The sequence below is a fragment of the Sceloporus undulatus genome, chromosome 9, assembly GCF_019175285.1.
Source record: "Sceloporus undulatus isolate JIND9_A2432 ecotype Alabama chromosome 9, SceUnd_v1.1, whole genome shotgun sequence".
In the NCBI taxonomy this organism is placed as follows: Eukaryota; Metazoa; Chordata; class Lepidosauria; order Squamata; family Phrynosomatidae; genus Sceloporus; species Sceloporus undulatus.
The window spans coordinates 21,244,908-21,267,879 of NC_056530.1; the positions used below are offsets into that span (position 1 = coordinate 21,244,908).

The 22,972-nt window shown below is 43.4% G+C and overlaps 2 protein-coding genes across 5 annotated transcripts in view; one reads left to right on the forward strand and one right to left on the reverse strand.

Moving 5' to 3' along the window:
• RASGRP4 (RAS guanyl releasing protein 4) overlaps positions 1 to 2,773 on the reverse strand; it is a 19,459-nt gene extending 16,686 nt beyond the window's left edge. The window contains exon 1 of one of the 3 annotated variants that reach the window (XM_042439048.1): positions 2,398 to 2,773. Coding sequence is in view for 1 of the 3 variants with exons in the window: in XM_042439047.1 (XP_042294981.1) it covers positions 2,032 to 2,054 (23 nt within the window). In the remaining 2 variants the exon portion in view is untranslated. Of the gene's footprint in view, positions 1 to 1,575; positions 1,810 to 2,031; positions 2,219 to 2,397 lie in introns of those variants that run through there. The other 2 variants (XM_042439047.1, XM_042439049.1) reach the window with 2 other exon arrangements.
• Positions 2,132 to 21,242, forward strand: LOC121915132. 2 transcript variants are annotated; one of them, XM_042439028.1, is made up of 14 exons: positions 2,132 to 2,266; positions 2,426 to 2,476; positions 7,738 to 7,829; positions 8,172 to 8,268; positions 9,966 to 10,225; positions 10,828 to 10,988; positions 11,199 to 11,342; positions 12,499 to 12,576; positions 13,592 to 13,688; positions 14,070 to 14,161; positions 14,978 to 15,119; positions 15,599 to 15,704; positions 16,926 to 17,046; positions 17,822 to 21,242. In XM_042439028.1, the coding sequence occupies exons 1-14, from the start codon at positions 2,198 to 2,200 to the stop codon at positions 18,769 to 18,771; spliced, it is 2,460 nt and encodes an 819-aa protein (XP_042294962.1). In that variant the 5' UTR covers positions 2,132 to 2,197; the 3' UTR covers positions 18,772 to 21,242. The 2 variants fall into 2 exon arrangements, with proteins under 2 accessions (XP_042294962.1, XP_042294963.1); XM_042439029.1 differs by lacking the exon at positions 2,132 to 2,266 and adding an exon at positions 2,691 to 2,820 and having other exon boundaries at positions 2,440 to 2,476.
• Positions 21,243 to 22,972: the final 1,730 nt, after the last annotated feature.

The window sequence follows — 22,972 nt, forward strand, 5'->3', positions numbered from 1 at the left end:
AAGATCACAGAAAAAGAGGAAACACCACCCTTTATATTGGCTTTCTCTTTTATTTTGTTCTGTTAGTTGTCCAATTCTTTGACCATACATGTGTTCCCCCAAATACACAGGACTCTACTTCTAGATTGAATAAATTCGTGCAGTAAGATTTTATGAAAATAAATATTCTGTGTATTAGAATGGGTATTTTTGCTTCCATTTGTGTGAGTTAATCTGGGCTTTCCCTAACAGACAGTCTGCTTTACTCACTCATTTTTTGAATCACCTATGGTTAAAGGCAATAAAAATACAGTACTTGGTTTTGTTTTGTTTTTTAATTTTATGTTCTCAGTTTTGCTTGCTGTCTGCTTCACTTGGTTTCCGACGCATACGCTGACCTTACCGGGTCAAACCCCAGGCACTTCTGCTTTATTTCTCATTAAAATTTAAACCTTGTGAAATCTTGGCTTGCAAAAGCCGAGATTTCACATTAAAACTTCCAGATTCCCCCAGCCATGACAAGTATTACTTGGAAAATAATCACTTTTCTATGCTTGACGTAAAACACACTCACTCCACACAATCCTTATTGTCTCTACTCTCTAACCCAAGCAAAATGGGGCAACCGGACAATTTGGTCTTATGAAAATAAAAGACGACTCAAGTGCAGCCAGGAATCGGTCCTATCAAATTGTTTGTAGATCTCCTCATCTTAAGAGTAGACCACTTCAAATATGCTGACCCTCTGGTTACTCTTTGGATTTTAAGACCTGGCAAGCCTTCAGTCTGTTGGGGCAGAGGTGGCTTTTGCCAGGGGACAAAAGAAATGGAAATGTCCCACCTACACAGGACCATTGTTCCAGAGCAGCATCTCAGCTGTAGGCAAGTAGGGAACATAGGCGGGTTACAAACCACTATTTTGTCCTTATTGAATACGTATTAGGGTTAGGAAGGGGCGGTGCTTCCGCACCCCCCTAACCCTAGTACGTATTCAATATGGACAAAATGGCGGCGCCCCTTCCACATGGAGGCCGTCATATTGACGTAGTGGACGCTGTGTGTCCGCACGTCGCACAGCACTTATGACATTGCGAGTGCGCCATTGGCGCCTCACAGCGTCATAATGGCGCCGCGAGAAGAAGCACCATTTTTGGGCTTCTTTTTTGCTCCGCGAGGGAGTCGCGTGGTTTGGCTGCTCACGGAGCAAACAGCGGCGGCGGTCTGTAACAGACCTTAGGGCTCAAACAGACAGGCCAAAATAAAACTGCTTCGTGTCACTATGGAGGTATGCTGTTTAAATGATGTATGCATCTTAAGAGGCCAGAAGCTGCGCCAAAGCTACGCTCTAGTCCTTAGAACTGGAGCCTGGCTTTGGCATGGCTTCTGGCCTCTTAAGTTGCATCCATCATTTAAACAGCATGCCTTCGAAATGACCCAAAGCACCTTTATTTTGGCCTGTCTGTTTGGGCCCTTAGTTTAGTTCACAGTATCTTTGCTTTGGGGTGTGTGCCTTTGTATCTTTAGCAGCTGCACATAGAAATCCAACAGCAACAAGTCTCTCGTTGGAGAGACATGTGGGGAAAGAGAAGCACAAACCATCCAGTTGTCTCTATATAGCCAGTCCTGGTTAAGCCTCTGTCCTCCCACTTTGTCAGCTGCTTCTAGAATGCCTCAGTTTTTCCTCCTCTCTTCCTCCTTTATCATCCTCTTTCTTCAATCGCTGCAAACTGTGCTCAAAGTGCAAAAGTAGTTAAGGCAGAGGAATCTAGTCTTTCCCTGTAGGCTCAGGCAAAAGCAAACTGCTGCCGCCTCTGCTATCCTGGCTGTTCCTCTTCATTAACAACTTGTCATCTTGACCATACTCTGGTGTTGCTTGGCCACACTTGCCCCAGTTTTCATCTGTGATGGGTATGGTGCTTTTCAGCATTGGCACAGGGACAGAAACCCAAACAAATATATGTTCTCTAGTTCAGAATGACATGAAACTAGATAAGCAAACATCAGCAAAAAAAGTAGTTTGACAAAAAGGAAGATGTGAGAATTTCTGCTTACCACTTGCTCTCTCGTCGGATCATAGCTTTCCCAGTTTACCACTGTCCTTTTTTCAGGTTGGTTCTCCTTCTGTGATTCTTTGCAATCTTTAACTAAAACCACTCTGCTAGGTGCTGCTGCTGCTGCTGCTTTTTTGTACCTTTTACCTCTGGCACAACCTCAGTCCATGCATCAGTCCTCAGCCTGTGTGCTGAGAAGAGTGCACTGCCTCTGTGAATCAGCTGAGTCAAAACGGGTTGGTCATGTGTCGATGTGCGGTTAAAAGGAACTGGGTGATGCATGTGGTGTGTGTGTGGACATGCATGTCAGCAAGAGACTTATTTTTTTTTAAAGACAGAACTGAGTTTTTGCAAAGATTGCACTTACTTTGGGTGTTTTTCTTTTTAATCCACAGGTTTCAGATGTTATGGACAGTTGCTTTGCATGGCAGGCAGAAATTCAACAGGTGATGTTTTCCCATTCTTGCATTTTTGGAGGTGGGGAATGCTCGATCTGTGACAACCAGAACATAAATCTGCAGCAAGGGGATCCAAAATATTATGCTAATATACCCCGCAACTGATTTGGCAGCATCAGTCCTGATTTATCCTGCTTTTCCAGCTGCTTTTAACATGCCCCCATGTGACTTTCCTTCTCCCACTTTCCTCCTTTGTCTTCAGCTTACTGCAAACTGAAAGTGCAAGAGTAGTTTACACTCAGCAGAGGGAAGAGGAGAAGTAAAAGCAGGATCTTGCCCTTCCCTAGTAAACTCAAGCAAAAGCAAGTTGCTGCAGCGCACAAGTCTTTCTGGTTTGCACACTCTTCCTCATTTACTAATTTTTGCCATCTTGACCACACTCTGATGTTGTTTGACTACATGTGTTTTATTTCATCTATGAAATAAAAGCACCATCTGTGGCCTGGAAAAAGCAGGGTTTTGAGATTATAAAAGTATCCCCAGAATCAAGGTGTCCCTCAACCTGCCACCCTACATCAATGTTGGATTGTACCTCCCATAGTCCCCAAGCAGAATGGCTTGTGCTGCCTGGGGATGAAGGGAGTTGCATTCATCCTGAAGACACTAGTTTGGAGAAGACTGGATTAGGAAGTACATCCAGATTTCTCTTCTATTTTCTAACCCTTGCACAAGACATTACATTCACCCCCATATGTGAGTTTGCATTGAGTTTGGATTGCCGGCTTTGCCAACATACATTTAAGTAATACTAGTGTTAAGCGAGTCGTGAGTATTGTTTTCTGCCACTGGAAATGTTCTCTATCAGCCTTTAGGGCTCAAGGGCGGGGTATAAGCATACTCTACTACAGCTCCCAGAATCCCAATGCCCATGGGAGTTGTAGTCTTTAATTTAAAAGCAGTTCTGACTGATGCCATTTGGCCCCCATTCATCCCCTAAATCTGGAGTTCTTGCACACTGCAGAAATAATGCCGTTTCACGCCACTTTCACTGTTTCGGTGCCATCCTGAGGAATCCTGGGATTTGTAGTTGGGGAAGTGTTCAGCCTGGTCTGTCACAGGCTTCTTGTGCCTGACCAAACTACACATCATAGGATTCTAAAGTGGTGTCAAACTGCTTCATTTCTTCAGTGCGGATACAGCCTTGTTTAGCGAACACAAGTTCTGACATGCCTGTGAACACTAGGCATAACCTCCACCTGCTTTTTTCCCTTTCTTCCTTATCTGGATCTAATGGGGAGATGTGCGTCCCTTTAAACACTCTCTTGATCTCTCAGAGGGAATTTATAAATGGACCACTTCTATTCCCTCCCCTCCTTTCTAAGTTCTTTTTGAATTCCTTCTTAACTCTCTGAAGTGGGTTATTGTAGGTGGAGGAAGGCTTCTTCTACCAAAAAGATGGTTTCCGTTCGGTTGGGGAGAGATGAGATGATAGCAAGGGAGGCCTAGATAAAATCTTGTCTGAGCTGAGCAAATTCATAGATTTAAGCTTGTAAAATAGGTCTGAAAAAGAGCTGCTGGGTTATCGTTCCTTTTTCTTTAAGGGGCAGAGTAAAGGAGAGTTGCTGGTTTCATTGATTCAAGGTGGAACCAGTCTCTTATTCTGTTGGGTCCCTGAGATGCAGTTTGATTGATGCATTAACCAAGGAAGCAATGGGGAATAATTGTAATACAGTAATGTTTAAACTTCTTATTTTTTACTAAGAGAACCCTGGGCTGTGGTTCTATTATAAACCTGAGCTGACTGTTTTGATGGATTCAGGTCCTTTCATCTGGCTCCCAATGAGAAAACTGTCCACCGTCTTGTCTTCTCTTTGTTATTATTTATTGATGGGGAAAGAAAGGGTGCAGTTGGTCGCCCCCAGATTCTTCATGTAAGGTTTAGCCAAGTCCACAGACGGCGAAACTTCATAGGAAAATAAGTTAATTTGATGCGAAGTTTAGCAAACCTGATGCTTAGCAAATCATGTCTACCCTGGAAAAAGAACTTGCTCATGCAATTGTCCACTATCTCCGAAGTCTTGGGATTCACATCCAACCTTGGAAGGCTGGCTTTAGCCAGGTGAGTGCAGTGCAAGATTGTTAGATTGCTAACAAGGACTTGCGAAAGAACTCTGGAAATGTTATTTTGTTGAACTACAACTCCCAGGACCCACCTTTAATAGGATACGTCTCATTAAGCGTGGATGTATCCTGACTTTTTAGGAAAGAGATAGAGTGGCGTAGTGGTTTGAGTGCTGGATTTGGGCTCTGGGAAACCAGGATTGCTCAGTCACAAAAATCCACTCGGTGAACCTGACAAGTCACATTCTCTCAGCCTCAGAACAAGGGGATAGTAAACCTCCTCTGATGAAATCTTGCCAGGAAAACCCTACAACAATGTCACCATAAATCAGGGGTCGACTTGAAGGAACACAACAAGCCCCTAAAGATTAAATACTAGCAAAATTGATGTTGTTGAACCATGATACGTTGTTTAAAAGCGCACCCTTTCTTGTGGTTTGAGCTCAAACAGGATGTTTTCTCGTAACCTAAGGGGACGTTTTGCCCCCTAATTCACATAACCTTCTGTAGTTGACACTTTTTAAGTCAACCCAAACCCTCAAACATGGCTGAAAAGGGAGGAGTAGTAGGGAACCACTCTACTATAAGCCATCCGCTCATCTCTTGGAGAATGAGACAAACTTTTCCTCTCGTGTTTTCTCTGGGAAGTTGGCCGCTAGGTCTCTAACCGTCTCTTTCATGCTACGTAATTGTAGAACTTTTAATTGCTGCAGATGCATTTTGTCAAATCCTGGGATTTGTAGTTTGGTGAAATACTAGTGCTCAATGGCAGAGATGTCTTAACATATTACAAAACTCCAAATCCCAGGATTCCATAGGATGGAGCCATGGCGGTTAAAGTGAAGTCATAATGCTATAACTGTGCAGTGTGAAAGAGAGCAGGGCCCTCACAATTATAACACTGTGATGCCACTTTAATTTCCACATCGAGAGCCTACATACCGCCCAGCTGTGCCAGTTTGGACCTTCCCAGTAGGCTCCAGCAAAAGCTACCACTGCTTCTCCTGGGTGTCTGTCCTTCCTCATTAATAACATTTGTCATCTTGACCACACTCTTGATGTTGCTTGGCCACATTTGTCTCAGTTTTCATCTGTGAAATGTAGAAGGGTATGGTCCTGTGGAGTTCTGGGATTTGCAGTTTAGCAATTGATGATTGGAGTTCTCAACCAGAGAGCTCCAGTGCCTCACCAAAGTACACGCCCCAGCATTCCATAGGATGTTGATGTGGAAGTTCAAGTGGAATAATAGAGCTATAATTGTGTAATGTGAAAGGGCCCTTGGTCATAGATGCAGAGGAAGGAGGCCCAGGAAGAAATGTGTTCCATTCCTGAGATATGTGCCCTCTCAGGCAGTGCTTCTCAGCTTATCTGACGTGGCAGACTGGCATTTTTTAATCCCAGTGTACCAGGAACTGCAGCCAATTTTGTTCTGTATTAGTATCATATTTGCATAGTTTCCTGGAAACTTGCCATAGATGGGCAACTACAGACCACGACTTTGAGTAGCATTGCTCTAAGATAAACCATTGCCCTCTATTATGGGAGAACATTATCTCATTTTGCTGGTGAAGTGTCATTGTATGGCTGTAAACCTTTAAAGTGCTTTTTGTTGTTGTAGTTATGTGCCTTCAAGTTGACTGTGATTTATGGAGATCCTCTCCTAGGAGTTACTTCGTGAGACTTCAGAGAATCATAGAATTTTACAGCTGGGACCACAAGGGCTATCTATCCCAACCTCCTGCCATGCAGACATTGCACAACTAAAGCACTCCAGAAAGATGCGCATCCAATTTTTAAAAACTTCCAGAGAAGGATAGTCCACCACTCTCTAAGTCAATTTATTCCACTGTCAAAAAGCTCTTGCAGTAAAGAAGTTCTCCCTAAAGTTTAGCTAGAATCTCTTTCCCTTGAATTTGAATCCATTGGTTTGTGTTCTAGTCTCTGGAACAGGAGGAATAAAGCTTGTTCCATCTTCTACATGACATCTCTTTAGATATTTAAAGATAGGTATCATGTCATCTCTATTATATGCATTATCCTACTTGAGAGTATGTATTTTCCCTGGAAGATGATTAACCATCCATTATGAAACCAAGCCCTCCCTCCAGGACCATCTGCCTTGGTCCAGGCCTCGGAGGTAGAGAAGAACTGCTGGACCTCTTACCTTTTCCCTCCACCACTCCCTTCTCCTTCTGTGTCATGTCTTTTTAGATTGGAAGCCCGAGAGCAGGGAACCGTCTAACTAAAAAGATTGCATGTACAGCGCTGTGTAAATTTACAGCGCTTCATAAATAAAGGTTAATAATAATAATATTCAGCTAAGTTGTTCCTCATAAGGCTTGCTTTGCAGATCTTTGATCATCTTGGTCACCATTCTCTGGACATGTTGCAGGTTGTCAAAGCTTGCCATTGTCTTCTTCTAAGGCTGAGAGAGTGTGATTTGCCCAAAGCTATCCAGATGAGTTTCAATGACTATGTCAAGTTGGATCTCTACCACCAGACAAATGGCTCTTACAGTCCTTGTTGGCATCACGGACAGCCATTAGCTGTCTAGCAATGCAAGAGTCAGTTTGTATTGTTGACCTTGTTTGATACTTTTTTTGCATGAGTTTGCATGAGTTTGGCAGTTTGAGGCTAGGGAAAGAGATGAAGGCTGAGAATGGTCTGGGGGACTGGACTGGTCTGGACTGGACTAATTTTCCTCTGTTACTAACCTGTTTACACAGTTCTCACTGTTAATGCACATATTTTTCATTGGCCTCACTGGGATGTGTGTGCATCCAAGCCTAGGTACCCCATACAATAGGGATTTGAACCCTGCTTTCCTGGAGTCCCAGAACAACCCTCAAACCACTACACCACCCTGAAGAATTTTGTCATTCACCACAGGCAAGAAAATTACTTTGGCCTGCCCTAACTGAGACCCCTAGTTTCCCTACTGAGAGGAAGGAGGGAGAGAAATGTATGTCAAATTTAAATATTGCAAGAGAAAAATATTTAGTGTTTTACCATGGTACATTTTAAAGCTTTTACTGTGGCTGGCTGTAATTAGTCTATGTGAACTCTAAGCACTTTACACAAGGAACCCGACGGAGTAACAGAAGTACAAAAATGAGAGATATAGGAATTTACAATATTAATATTGGAATGAGAGCTAGGGAGTTAAATCCATGTTTGCTTTCTTCTAGGAAAATCACACTGCACCTCCTGGAGCCGGTGGTGTATTTGGCATCCCACTGCATGCGCTGCCCCTTTCTGATAAGGCAGAAGGTGTGCCACAGTGAGTATCTGGTAATCGGAGCACTCATCCTAAACCACCAGTTCCCTCTCACATCCTCTCCAACTGTCCCTGTTTGGAAGGCACACTCCTGACCAACCCTCTGTCATCCCACTTCAGCTAAATTTGAAATGGCCCAGTTTGTCACCTTCTCCTCCACTTCCCCTTTTGTGCCCAGCCGAACCAATCTGCAGTTCCACCTGGTGTCCTCTAGATGCATTAGACTGCAACTACCATTATCCCCACCCAGCATGGTCTGTAACCCTAACTTGTCTAGAAGGTTCTGGTTCAGACAAGACTACTTCACACATTGCATTGCCATATCTTTGTATTTGTGACTTTAAGGTTCCTTGTGGACGCCTGTGAATTGCTCCGACCACATCTTCATGTTGAAGGGCTTTTCCGGAAATGTGGCTCCATGACGCGCATCAAGGCTTTAAAGGTAAAATGTGGAATTGCACAATGGCAGCTGAAGGCTCCCATGTCAGTGGGGCACTGGATCCAGTCCTGGCTTTGGGGTGCTTGAAATGAGCTTTCCAAATAGAACTCAGCACCAGCTTTAAAGTGTAGATTGAGACCTAGAGTGGATTCACTGCCCCAAAGACATGGGAGACAGCAGCCACCTGTGGAATTGTAGGTCTGCAGAAGCTGGTGTATGTATGAACAATGTGGTGTGTCCATACCCTGGTGTCTGTTGTTCAGCTTCCTACCCCAATCCATGTATGCTTACCTTATGTTTTAAAATATTTAAAATTTGTGATTTAAATGGAATTGTTTGGTTTCAGATTTTTATATTAATAGCTTTCGTTAGCTATCCTTTGTGTTAACTTGTTGCAGGTTGCTTTGAATCGTATGCTGGGAGAAAGGTGGAATGTAAATCAAATGAATAATATTAGAGAGTAGCTGAATATGAGCCATATCCTTCTGGCTTTCAGAATCAAGGTAGATTGAGGTTTTCTCCCCATAAAACCATATTCTATGATTTCAAGAGTCACGCCAGCTGTCTTCTTCCTCATAATGATGGCAGTGAGCAGGGGAGGTGTGTTGAAATACAGATGGATGGAGCAGTTGCTTCAAAAGCAAGGAACTTGAATAATCCTCTTGCCAGTAATTTCATTTTTGCTTTTGTTTGAACAAGTCCTGGAACAAATAGATTTTTCCTTAACAGGTCTGAAGAAACATGAATCTGTTATCATGATTGATTTCACATGTGTAAATGTTTATTAGTCTGTCTGCCATAACAGTCATAGTTTGGTTTGTATTCTAGAAAACATGGGCATTCCTGGAAAGCCAGAACTCAGGAGAGCATTAATAGTTTGGACTACAGTTCCCAGAATCTCGCAGCTGGCTGGACAAATCTGGAAGCTGTAGGCCAACAAAAAGCAACTGTTCCAAGTTGCCTTGTTCCAAAACTGGGTTTAGTTCCAGGCTTCCCCAGAAGTGCTTTCGGTACTGAACACTGACATATGTTACTGCTATAGCATAAGCTTTATTGGTGGTAAATGATGCCGCAGATGCCACACAGCAGAGAAGCATTGCAGCTCTTTTGCTGAGAGAGTCCAGCATTCTCTCTTAGCCAATAATAATGGGTCCCCAAACTAATTCTACCCAGATTGTTTGCAGTCTGTAATTAAATTCAGTCCCCAATACTGGCTATATGGGGCACCTGGCTTGCAGTGCATTGCCCTCCAGGCCAAAGCTGTAGGAAGAGGGGTTCCCAAGGGTTATATGAGGTAGAGGCAACCAAAGAATATCAAAGTATGCAAGCATGACCCATCTTTCCTCAGTCCCATAGCTATGAGAACTCTGCAAGCAGGTTAGCAACAGAAGAAAATCCGCTCCCTCACTCCATTCCTGGCCTTCATATCTTTTCCCAGATACTGCTAACAAAGTGCAAAACCCAACAAGGTCACTTTGTGCCATTGGACAGCTATTAACATTTGGCCATGATGCTTACTTACGTAAGGACTCCAAAACCCACTGTCTGGTGGCAAAGTCCCAGTTCACTATACAAGCTCTGCATTCTCAATTCTGTTGCTTATGGCCCAAGGTTTGTGAGAGTTGATCTGCTGGTGGTGATGGATTGTAGCCTTCCGCTGTTTGTCTGATAGCCTTCTGCATGGACTTGCATCCTTCCAGAGCCGGTTGGAGGCTGGGGAACGCTGCCTGGAGATGGCTCTCCCATGTGACATTGCAACCCTGGTAAAGCAGTTCCTAAGAGCCTTGCCCGAGCCCCTGATCCCAGCTAGACTTCAGGGGCCTCTCTGCCAAGTCCAGCGGCAAGAAGACAGCGAGGATAATCGGAGTTCACTGATGCTCTTGGTCACCTCCCTGCTTCCGCAAAGAAGTGTGGACCTTCTCCGCTACCTCTTCAACTTCCTTCAGGAGGTGGCAGCCAGGTGGGTCAATAAGCCATGAGGCTGGAGCTGCCCTTTTGCCTAGGGTTGTGTGGAAAAGTGGATAGACAGGCATACTTTAGTTTAACAAAGGTCCAAAACACACTGCAGAAATAATCCAGTTTGAGATCGCTTTAACTGCCCTGGCTCAGTGCTAGGGACTCATGGGGACTATAGTTCATTGTGGGACCAATGCTCTCTGACAGAGAAAGCTAAAGATCTCACAAAACTACATATATAGCATGTGCTGATGTATTCATATCCATGATGGAAAGGACATGAGATGAAGTGGCCAGAGGTTTTCATATCACAGGTACAGGGAATCCACTTGGAGTTTGTTCCAGAGTTTAAAGAAGTTTTCCAGACTGTTGACTCCTATCCCTGAAATAAGTTCAGCACTTTGGATAGCACTTTTTCAGTGAGGGATAAACCCCAGAGGTTTTGCCCAGCACCCTCACATGGCATGTTCCAGCCGCCTGTAACTTTATAATTTGTTAAGCATTGGTGAGGAACTAGAGCTCTCTGACTGCGAATTCTAAATTTGTTGTTGTTAACTGCCGTAGGTCAACTTCTTCACTAAATTATTTCCTCGGCCTTCCTTTCAGGTGTGCTCAGAACAAAATGGACTTGAGCAACCTGGCTGTTATCTTTGCACCCAACTTGTTCCCCAGTGCGCATTGCAGCCACCTGAGTTGCCAAGCGGAGGAGCAGCTGCGGAGCCAGGCTGCTGTGGTGCAGACTCTCATCACCCATGCTCCTGAGATCGGTGAGTCTTTAGTCTCCCTCAAGTGTTTTCTGCTTGGCCCTACCAGGAAAGTATATTTCTCTATGTATCTGTGCTCTGCGTAGTTAAGAGTTTGGCTACAGCTGTGCTGCTGAGTTTCTTCCAGTCGCAACTAAAGTAGACCCATTAACTCAGTGGAGCTTACAGAAATGTTGACTTACCAAATTCATTTTTGTGCCTTCTAACTCTCAGGCAATGTCCCCCAGTTTCTCTTGGGAAAAGTGCAAGCTGCACTTTCTGACCTGGACCGCAAAAGACAACCCTCACCAGGATCTGAAGAGCAGAGAGAGAGGGATGGAGAAGGAAGGAGTAGACGGCGTCGACGGAGCGTGAGCAGTGAGTACAGCCAAGGAAGTTCAGATAGCCTAAGATCAGTGTTTGGGATTCTTCTTACATTTTCTTGATCCAAAGTTATTTTTGAACTATGGAGTTGCTGGCTCCCTGCACTGATGTTTTAGAAAGTGTGCGCCACTGAGACAGGGAGAAGCAATTCAGTCAGTGTAGCTGCAAGGGCAAAGGCAAAATGGTTGCTCTCCATCCATGAGTGCATTCCCATTTCTATTCCCCCTGAGCTGAGACAAACTGGTTTCTCAATGGGGTAGAATTCAGAGACATACCCATGTTAGTCTGGAATATGCGTATGCAAAGGGATCTTGAAGCATCTTTGAAACTAACTGTGTGAAAGACATTCTAGCATGAGCTTTCATAGACTCGGTCTACATCCTCAGATGCAAGTCACAAAGGCTCATTTCTTTCACACAGTCTCAAAGGTGCTGCATACTGGTTTTTCCTTTGCAGCCTTTTGCAGGGAAGATTTTCAATGTTTGAATTGCTTCCCCCCATTCTCCTCTCCCCAGAAGTAAGCAGCAACATACTGGGTGAAGTAGGGGGTTGCACATGGTGCAAAGGGATGGAGTAAGGGTGGCCAACTGTACTGGCATCCAAAAATGTGACTTCTTGTTGACATTTTAAGAGGGACTGCAGAGGAAAGAAGAATTATTGGGGCAGTACAGATTTTGGGGCACTTCTGAGAGGTGGGGGTACAAAATTTAAGGAAGTTCTTTGTATGGTTTAGGTGCAAAATTTCCCCCCAAGTCACATTAGAAATTTAAAAATGGGTAGAGGATTTCAGGAGCCAGAAAAGTGTTGCCTGTGGATCACATACTGGCCCTTCAGGCATAGTGACTTGCACTCCATCCCTCCAAAAAAACAGATTGAGAGTTGACATGGAACTACATGACCAGAGAATTATGCTCCACCTGGTTGATGTAGGATCTCAGGCTTTATTTCTTGAGACCAACTGCGGCGCTTGATGAAGCCACTGCAGAGCTATCCTTAGTTGTTGAACCTGTTTTGCACAAAAAATTCAGCACCTTTAGACAGCACCTTTTAAAGTTCAATGTCAAACATGAGTGGGTTCACCATTTGGCAGGCATGGAAGCCATCAACGTCCAGTGTTCAGAACTCTAAGATGTCCTTCTGTCCCTTGCAGACTTTGTAACTGAGACCCTGAGCAAATTCAAAACAAGCCGATCCCTTTATTCCGCTCATTGCCAGGACATGAAAGCAGGTGAGTAGAAAGCCAGTGTCGGAGGTCACAGTGGGGCTTGCAATTGGAAAGAAAGGAGTGCAGCAAACAAATTAACTGCCCAGAGTCCAGTTCTTAAAGTGGATATGAGAAAGGCTACCATGGGATCAGGCAATCAGCTTTTACTAACAGTAGAGTTTCACACTGGATCCTTTGGCCGCTGCCAAAGTTGGATTGAGACCCTTTTGCTTTCTGAATGATAACAAAAAAGATGCATTGTTCCTGCTCTGCCCTGCCAGTTTAGTGATGTTGTTGCTGTTGTTGTTGTTACATAGCATCCAAGGCTGCTAGATTACTTGGTCATCAAAGACAGCCGATCCCACTGGATCCTCCTGCTGGGGCTGAAAATACATTAATAGTAAATTGAATATCTAATAGATTATTTGTTTCCCTTTCATAACATTCCAACATTCTTGCCTAGGGCTGGCCCATTTTGAAGATATCAGCTCCCTATTTAGTAGTGCATGTTACATAGGGATTTTGCCATTCATAAAACATTAATTAAACTTTGCTTGGGATTCAGTCTGATCTGGTCAATCTGTACAGTATAATGAAGCGGGGGAGAATGAAAGAGGGTAAAATGGGCTTGTGCCATTTCAGAATGAAGAAGATTTAAATCTTCAATGCTGGAATATAGTGGGATGGCAAAAAGGGGTTGAGGTTCACATATTCACCACATTTGCTATACAGTACAGTGGTAACAGAAAACTATCATACCAGGGATGGAGACTGGGCTAAAGCATTTTTTTCTGATGTGCTAGCTTTCTTCTTGCAAATAGATGCTAGGCTTCCTTTCTATTTTTAACACAAGAGAGGCAGTTTTAAATAATCCCTATCCTGCAGCCTGAAGGGGCATAGCGATCACATCAGCACTTCTCCCTATGTGTCTTTCATTGTCTCCATTTCAGCCGACAACAAGCACAATACACACCCAAAAGCCAAATTTTCCACATGTTTGATCTGCTGTTATCTTGAAATTATTCTTCTTTTATCACAGACTCCCCAAGTAATACAACTCTGAAAACGTCTTTCAATTCGAAGCGGAAAGCTTCTGAAGACGTTGCCTGGGCTACTGAAGTTTCAGCTAAGAAGAGGTAGAGTTGGGATTCTTGCATCCCAAGATTAATTCCTTTCCTGTCTTGCCTTTCTTCCAATACATTCAATATGGCACACATAGCTCCCACCACCAAGAGTCTAGCAGCAGCCACTAAAAAGGCCCTCTCCCAAGTTACTATCAGGTGTACCTATGAAGGTAGTAAGACAGAGAGCAGGGCCTACCATGAATATCACAAAATGTGTATCAGGCTCATGTGGGAGAATACAGTCCTTCAGATAGCATGGGCCTATAGGTCCATATAGAGTTTTGTATGTCATAACCAAGGGAGTTGAAACTAACAATGTCATGAGCATTAAAATATCTTGACAAAGTAGTAAAATAACTTAAATCAATTATTTCTTTTGGTTCTCCATTGCAGGAGATCAGGCATAGATTCACTCAGCTCTGATCCCTTTGAAGATGATGCTGGGGATCCATTTAATCAACCAGTGGATCTGGGTTCAATGCAAGGTGACCACTTTCTCTCTCTCCTGAAAGTATGCTGTCTTGCTTAGTTCACGTTTGTCTGTTTATTGTTTGATTTATAGCTGCTTTTTCTCACAAAGCCAGGACTCAAGTTGCATGAGAAGTTTAAAAACAAGGACAGATAAAACATGAAAAGTTATGATGTTTAAACAAAACAAATCATAATGCTAAAGCACAATTGGACTAAAAGCAATTAAAAGCACAGCAGTTGAAATGGAGAGCACCACTGACCCTTTCCTCTGTACAGAGTCAAATGCTAAATCCATCTGGATTTTCTTTATAAACAGAGTCTTTCCCTCCTAGCATACATACAATTTGGAGATGTTTTGTAGTCTATTTGCACCTATCAATGCAGGAATCTCACTGGTTTTCTTTTTGTAGAGGCACCGAATCTCATTTATAGTTTTAGTACTGTCATTTTTTTTATCATTGTGCTTTTTCCATAGGCCTGTGATCCAAGGTGGCTTGCAAAAGTTAAAAGAGATACAGCTTAAAGTATAAAAGTATAAAAGTTAAAATACAATTAAACTTACCGGCAGAATTAAAAGTAATTAAAAGCACGCCCATTAAAATGCCGGTTATACTATGCAAATATAGATATAATCCGCAGATTAGTTGCTTTGAAAAGGAAATGATGCATTTACTGCGTGTTCATGAATTGATTGACACAGCCCTAATGCTAATTTCCAATATTAGTTTTCATCATTAAGGGAGAATGGAAGATAAATATACATACAACACTGTATCTCAGTTGTGTTTCCTCTCTTCCCTTGTCAACTCGTATTCCTGCCCCAAATGCAGATCCTATAAGCGCTGCTCCAGCTGTTTCCAGTGGCATCTCAAATCCAATCTCTGACATGCGACGAGGGGCACGAAGCCCACGAAGCCCAGCTGTAAAAGTTCAAAGGAAACGGAGCAGCAGCAAGAAGAAACGCCCTCCAAGGTCTGCTGTATGCGCAGTGCGTGTTTCCATAGGATGCGCAGGAGCTCTGTGCTGGGGATGGAGTTGGACAGATACTACATTTCAGGAATCTTACATATCGACTAATGTGGTGTTGCGGTTTGAATGTTGGACTAGGAGTTTGGGAGTCCAGGGTTCAAATTCACATTCAGCCATGAAAATCCATGGGTGACCTTGGGCAAGTCACACTCTCTCGGCCTCAGAGGAAGATCTGAAATAAGACAAAGAGCAGAGTTTACATGATGCTGTTCCTCACTATGCCATCTTGGTTCCTCTATCTGGGGTTAAGTTATTAATTTATTGACGTCTCACAGTAGGACTGATTGCTGAGCGAATCCTGTCTGATACTTTGCAGTAAAATGTTCTTGCTCTTCTGACTGACAATAGTAGATTCTGGTAGTATGCATAGTAAGCTGAGCAAAAGTGCTGGGACCACATGCCTCTTTGTCTTTCCCTTTCAGAAAACACTCTGTTCAATCTTCCCCCAGCCGCTCCCCGACTTCTTTTGAGCGGAAGGACGCGGGTCGCAAGTCATTGCGCATCTTTTTCCGCCAAAGCAAAGATCTGGTAAGTTGTTTGGTGGATGCAAGGGCCTCTTGCAAGCTACAAGAGCCTCTTACAAACACACCTCAGTTAGCAACGCCTCTGACAGTTAAACTCCTTTTTTACACAGCGTTTGTACATCACCCGAGCCCCCATTCGCTCTTCTTCCTTTGTTTAGCTGTAATGTTTTTAGCAGCATCAGCATTGAGAAGGGGATGGAAGTGGGCTGGAGTAAATCAGACATTCAGTGTGTTGCAAAAAGCTGCAAAACTGTGTCTGGAGTAAACCACACAATAAAGCTTGACCTGGGCAAGAATGAGATTCTCCTCTGGCCAGTCCTACTTTGTGCTTGCCTATCACTAGCAAGGTAAGCTTCTTGAATAAGAAAACAGAGAGAACAGGGGAAAGGAAGGACTTAAGCCTGTCTCAACAGTTTCCTCCCAGGATGCTGGGGAAAGCATTAGATTTACCATTTTGGCCACCAAAATGGAAATGATAAGAAAAGTGGAGGCTGGGAAATAAAACTCAGCCTGGCTGTGTTTTGGGAAAAGACTTCAAGTGATTTCTAGAGCTTCAACCTGTTTTTGTTTACTTATGCAAGGCTTACTTGACCTGGTTGTTTCATTTCACGTGTGCATATTAGTTTGTTTGTTTTAAAATAGCTTTCTGAAACATGTCGCAGGGTCTCATTTTTCCATATTATGTTCTTACAGCTGCCTCTTCTCCTAAATGTAGTGGCACTCCCATGTGTTCAAGAGCATCCCATAGTCTTTCACGGTCTGTGCAGCAGAGGGCAGCAAATGGCTATTCACAAGTGTTTAGCAAAGGGATGGGCAACATGTAACCCATCTCTCTGAAGATGCCAGCCAGAGATGCTGGCGAAACGTCAGGAATAATCTCTTCTAGAACATGGGCCACATAGCCTGAAAAACCCACAAAAAACTATGGATGCTGGCCATGAAAGTCTTTGACTTCATATTATATAAATACTTTGGATATTATTCATATAGACTGTGTTACTTCTTATATTTTGTGAATACCTAACATTATGACGAAGAAGAAAAATTTGTAGGTATTCACAAAAAGCATCTTTTCCTTGCCCCTCTGCTGGTCTCAGCCTAGCTCTTGGTGGCAAAGTAATGGCACGAAGGGGAAAATATGGATACATGCTCCTGGACCCTTTATTATTTATTCTCTTTAAATAAACCCAACTCATCCTGGCAACTTCTTCCCATCTCTGCCAAGGCAGGAGAACCAAGTGGCTGGCTTCTGATGAAGAAGATGGTAACAGAGACCATTGAAGGCCCAACGTCCCAACAGAAATGGGCCCAGCTACAGTCATACAAGCTCAAAGAAAGTGCAACAGGTAAGTTCATTTTACATCACCTAAGTTTCCTAGACTTGCAGATATTTCTGGATTTTTAATATTTTTACATGCCAAAGGAGAAGCTGAGCAGGTACGGGAATGAAGTCAGAACTTTTAGCTACTGTACTTCACTAGGGATAGCCATAGGATCATCACATAAACAGTTGTGCTGGAATGGACCAAAGGCCCATTTAATTCAGCATTTTTTGTTCCCACAAATAAGACCAGGCTAATGACAAATAATAACAAAACTATTGCATTAATTTGGCATGAACTGTGGTCAGAAATAGGTTTCAGACCATACCATCTTCTCTCACAATACATTCCAGAGGACTCCATGTTTCTACAAGGGATTAAACACGTTTACTCCACCATGAGACTGCTGCATCTTTTCCTAGGTTGACTATTATTCTTCATTAATAACTTTTGCTATCTTGTACCTGCTTTTCTCTATGAAATGTTAGAGGATATGTTTATGGTGGGCAGTTAAAACAGTATCGTCCCCTCTTGCCTTTGGATTTTCACATTTATTTTAAAGTTGGCATTTAAAATAGTTCTTTATCCATTTTACATCATGTTTTTGTATCTCTTGATGTATGTCACTTTAGAGCCCTGGTGAAGAGAGAGGTGATTAATGACTACTTCCAATAAATATATAATCAACAATACCCCTTGTAACAACAACAACAACAACAACAACAATAATAATAATCAGAGCAGCAGCTGTGGTATTTAGGTGCTATTTACTTATTGACTTATTTATTTATGTATTTAGGCTCTTCAAGCCAGTTGCCCAAAGAAAACAGTTGCATCCCTGCTTCTACAAACCCGGTGATGATGCCACATGTGGTTGTGAAATGCAAAAGTTGTAAGGCACCAAGGCCTGGCTTTGATGCGGTCATCTGTGGGCACCATGAGATGGGTTTGGATGGCAAGCTGGAAAAGAGAGGGGCACTGGATAAGGCAGAGGATGTGGCTGAGGAGGGCAGGCCAGTGGCTCTTTCAGCCAAGCACCGCAGACCTCTTCGTCGGTCACTGAGTTGGTCTGAAGGTCTGTCAATGAAAAATGCCACAGAAGAAATAGATTTCTCTCCAGAGGAAGCTCCTGTGAGACTTGGGAGGTTTGGGGCCGGCTTATTTGGCCTCCCAGATGCAACCCAACCGGACATGGAAGTCTTAGTGGCAGGCGTGAGGCAACTAGGCATCCCTGCCATGTGTGTAACACCGGTGGATAGCTGTGTTCCTGGTTGTGCAGAGAATGGCCCTAGCAATCCACTTCCCTCCAAACCAGACCTGTCCGATACCCATCTCTCTTTTGCTGAACACCACCAACAGCTCAATGAAGCACCCAAAAGTAGCCTGAAGCGCCTAACCCTCAGTTTTCAGCGGGCTTCGTCCCAAGCCAATGAAGGGTCCAAGGTAGCCAGTCTTAGCCTTTCCAAGCGTAAAGGAGGGCGCCGGTTTGGTCGCTCAATCAGCCACGAAAGTGGCCTGCCCTTACAGGCTGAGCAAGAGGCGGCCGCTGGGCTGAGCGGCCATGCTGCAAAGAAAGAGGCATCCCTTCAATCTCCTATGAGCCCTTTGCAGTCCTTCAAAGCATATGGGAGGCAGATCTTCATAACCCGCAAACATATCATGATGTCCTTTGCTGGGTTTCGTGGCAAAAGAGAGACATCAAGCCCGAAGGGCATCCAAGTGCCAACTGTGGGCACACCAGAGCCCTAGCTAGGAATAGCTGTGGGAAGGAAAACAGTCAGTGGTGAGAATGCTGATCTCCCTGACTCTGCTCTTGGGTGAAGTTAAAGGAATAATATTATAAAAAATCCTTGGAAGTGTTGCAAAACCTGGTCCAATGTACTCTCCCTTTTGGCCGGCTGGGATTGCAGTTCTATTTCTGGCGGCTGTTACAGGTGAAATGGTCCAACTTGAGTTTAATTTGCATTGTCCAACGTCATTGCATTTCCTTCTAGCTTTTTTGGCACAATTCTGGGTGGCGGGGATGGAAAAGGGTGGTGGGTTTTTGGAGGGAAAAGTGCTGATGGCAGCTAAATCTGTATTCTCTCCTGAATAAATAACCCTTCCCTTTAAAACGATGCTAATGTTGGCACTGACCTCCCAGCCCTCACTTGCTCCAGTCTGTTGTCCTTAAATCCACCCCACCACTCTATATTATTTTTACCTACCATTTCGTGTACCAAGACACCAGCTGTGCCTTGTACCAAACCTTTTGATTGTGGGCGTTAAAAATGTCGGTGTATTTAAAAATCCTTCCTCCATTGTGCTCTCCCTCCAACTAAACTACCTCTAGTGACCTTGAAAGAGCATATGTACAAATTGTGTACTCAGTAATATTATTTTGCCATTGGACTTGTGATTTACAGCAGGCAGAGGCTGCAACTGAGAACATAATATTTGGCTTCTCAGAACTGAGAACTTTGGACTTGCAGTCTCTATAGCAAAGGTAAAAAAGGAGTATTGCTATGCTGTGTTTCAGCTCTGCACACACTCTTCCCTAAATTACTTGTGGTTGCAAAAGACATAATAAGGCACAAATGTCAATTGTTTAGTTATGTTCTTGATATTACAGAATGACCTTCCCCAAACTTGGGGTTCTTCAGATGTGTTGGACTACAACCCCTATTCACCCCTATCATCTTCAAGAGACTAGTCCAACAGAGCTGAAAAGCACCAGTTTGGGAATGCTATTATGGATTGTTCGTGTTTAGCCTGGATGGTGTTTGTATGTACCTAATTTCTTCAGTCCTCCGTTAGAGAGCTATCAAATGCCCCTCTCATTTCGATACATAGCCTGTATGTTTTATGATTAATGATGTGTGTCTTTGCCTCTTGGGTGCCTTTTTCTAACCCTAACACGAAATACATTAAAAGCAAGAAAGATCACGTGGTTGCTCTTCTCTTAAACGACATCTCCCTCTTTTACGCCCGTGCGGGTGTATATATTTCAAAGCCTGGCTTTAAACCCTGCTGTTTCATTTGGTCTTTTTTTAAAATCCAGGGTCAGTATGGTTAACGCAGGGGAGGAAAGCGCATTAGTGAGGTGTGGAGGGGACATGGCTGAATTGTGCCCTGGGAGAGAGCAACAAATAGGCACCAGTGCCCACATCGAAGTGCATAGTGCCCAAGGCCAGGTAATTTTTTTGTTCAGGATGGCGTTTGCAAAGCAGGATTGCTGCTGGGCTCCAATCCCAAAATACCTCCTGGGTGGCTTCTGGGAGGAACAGAATTGATCTCCCCCATTTGGTTCCCAGGGAATCTGAAGCTCACCGCATAGTACAGGGAAACCTGGGTACAAATAATATAATAAATCAAATAATTTAAAACTGTTGTAGGTATAGTGGCCCTATTGGCCGCTAATATGGCCAACTGGAATTAAAAGATTCAAAATCATCCCATGATGGCACTTTTATCAGGCTAACCAAAAGATGCAAAATACATCAAGCTTCATAGGGTCCTTTCTTCAGGGGCAGTAAAACAGCCTGCAGGGGAAAGAAAGTGATGTTGCAGCCATGGCGTCTAGGGCTGCCAGGTCTCAGGGGCTGGTCCTGAATCTCCAGTTTGGCTGGGTCATTTCTGGGAGTGGGAGACACAGGTGCAAATCTTCCAGTTTTGGTAGGTTCAGCTCCAGGCAAAAGGAAAAGCCTGGGTGCCTATCTCCTACTAAGCTAGTAGAGCAGCTACAATACAATTTTGCAAGGCTTAACTGATTTGTTGATGTAACTTGCAAATGTTTTTCATGAGGGATTTTCTATGTACTGTATATACTTAGTTAACGTTCTCCTTCTTTCCTAGTGATGGTAGCGACAGGGCTCACCCTCTACTCTACATCTGCATCCTCCTTCTGGCTGGATTTAAATGTTCCTCATGCTGTATCCCTTACAAAGTGAGAAAGAATAATCCCCTCATTCCACCCTGATCTCTGATTGTTACTGAATGCATAATCTTTAATGATATTATCAGACAGCTATCCCTAAATTTTAGGTTTTGTTCCAGAAATGTCATGGCCTAGGATGATCCTGTTTTGGCAACCCTAATCTTGAAACAGACTGACACAGCTATCTCTTTGGAAGTTTGTGAGCATGAAAAAAGTGAGGGCTTTCTCCAGCTGTAATGTCAGCAAAGGCAAAGGATGTAAAACACAGGCAATAAAGCTTGGCTTCTGCATTTGGAGTTGCAAAGCATCCAAAGCACAACTGTATCGCATTTATTCCAAATGGGTTTGCAGGCCACTGTGGCAGAAGAGTGCAGCTAGTTCATACCCAATAATTTCCTCAATTTGGAAAGGACAGTCATGATTAAACCTCTGCCATCTCACTTTTTCAGTTGCTTTCAACATATCCAGGTTTGTTTCTCCTCCATCCAATTTCCTCTTTTGTTCTTAGCTTATATCATTTGGCACAAACCAAGTTCACAGTGCAAAAGTAGTTTGTACTCCACTAAGGTCCAAAACACACTGCAGAAATAATCCAGTTTGAGACTGCTTTAACTGCCCTGGCTTAGTGCTAGCATATCCTGGGAATTGTAGTATTGTGGGATATTTAGCCACCTGTTTCAGAGAGCTGTGGTGCTACAATAAACTACAATTCCCAGGATTCCCTAGCACTGAGCCATGGCAGTTAAAACGGTCTCAAAGTGGATTATTTCTGCAGTGTGTTTTGGACCTAACACAGCAGAAGTGGAGAAGAAAGGAGGCAGAATCTCTCCGTTCCCAGGAGGTTCAGGCAAAAGCATACTGCGGCAGGTTCTATTACCTGGCTACATACATCCCAGTTTTGACCTATGAAATGTTGAAAGGTATTGAGAAGACCTAAGTATCCTAAAAGCATCAGATTCTGTCTGATCTTGAAAGCTAAGTGGGGTCAGTCTTGGTTAGTATTTGGATGGGAAACCACCAATGAACACTAGGTGCTGCAGGCTGGTTATCAGAGAAAGTAACTGGCAAAACCACCTTGGAGTATTATGAAATTAATGGGGTTGGCATAAGTCAACAGGTGAAATGGGTATGTTCTTGGAAAGATTTGCCCTTACATATCCTGAGGTGTAAGTAAGGATACGAATCTTCAAAATGTTTGTTTTACAATCAAAGAACAAATAATTGTGCCATTTTCCTCCTTTCTGCAAGAAAATCTCTGCAGAAAATGCTGCCTACGGCACAAAAAAGCCCAAGCACAAATTCTGATCCATCTTGGATTGTTCTTGGGTTTCCTGATGCTTGAGAAAGTCCTCTTTTTTACCATTTCCCCCAATATTTTCCATTCCTAGAGATAAACAACACAAAAATGGTTTGGCATGAATGTTGAATATTTCATCACGAACGAATCAAAACAACTTGCTAAATCCTGGCTGACTTGGATCAGTAAAGGCTCCAAATACTATCTCCTGAGTGGAAAGAGTTTTTGCCAGGGATCTTTTAGACAGATTTCTAAAAGCTGGCCTCCCCTGATGCTGCAGAATAGGGCCGTTCTTCTTTTGCTAATTAATTGAACTGTGCAAAAAGACCAAAAAATAAAAGAGCTGTGTAGAAATAGATTAACTTCAGGGATGCCCTCCATTGGGAATGGAAAAGGAGAGGGACCTAAATTTGGCCAGCATTAAGAATCTAGGAGGGAACGCCATGCCTGAGAATCTAGATTAATTCAAAAGCCACGGAGGAAAGAAACAGATAATTTTGAGCCCGAACAGACAGGCCAAAAAAGCTGCTTTGGGTCACTTTGGAGGTATGCTGTTTAAATGACACACACATCTTTAGAGGCCAAAACCTGTGCCGAAGCTGCACTCCAGTTCTTAGGACAAGAGAGTGGCTTTGGCGTGGTTTTCAGCCTCTTAGGACACAGGCATCATTTAAATAGCATACCTCCAAAGTGACCCAAAGCAGCTTTATTTTGGCCTGTCTGTTCAGGTCCTTAGT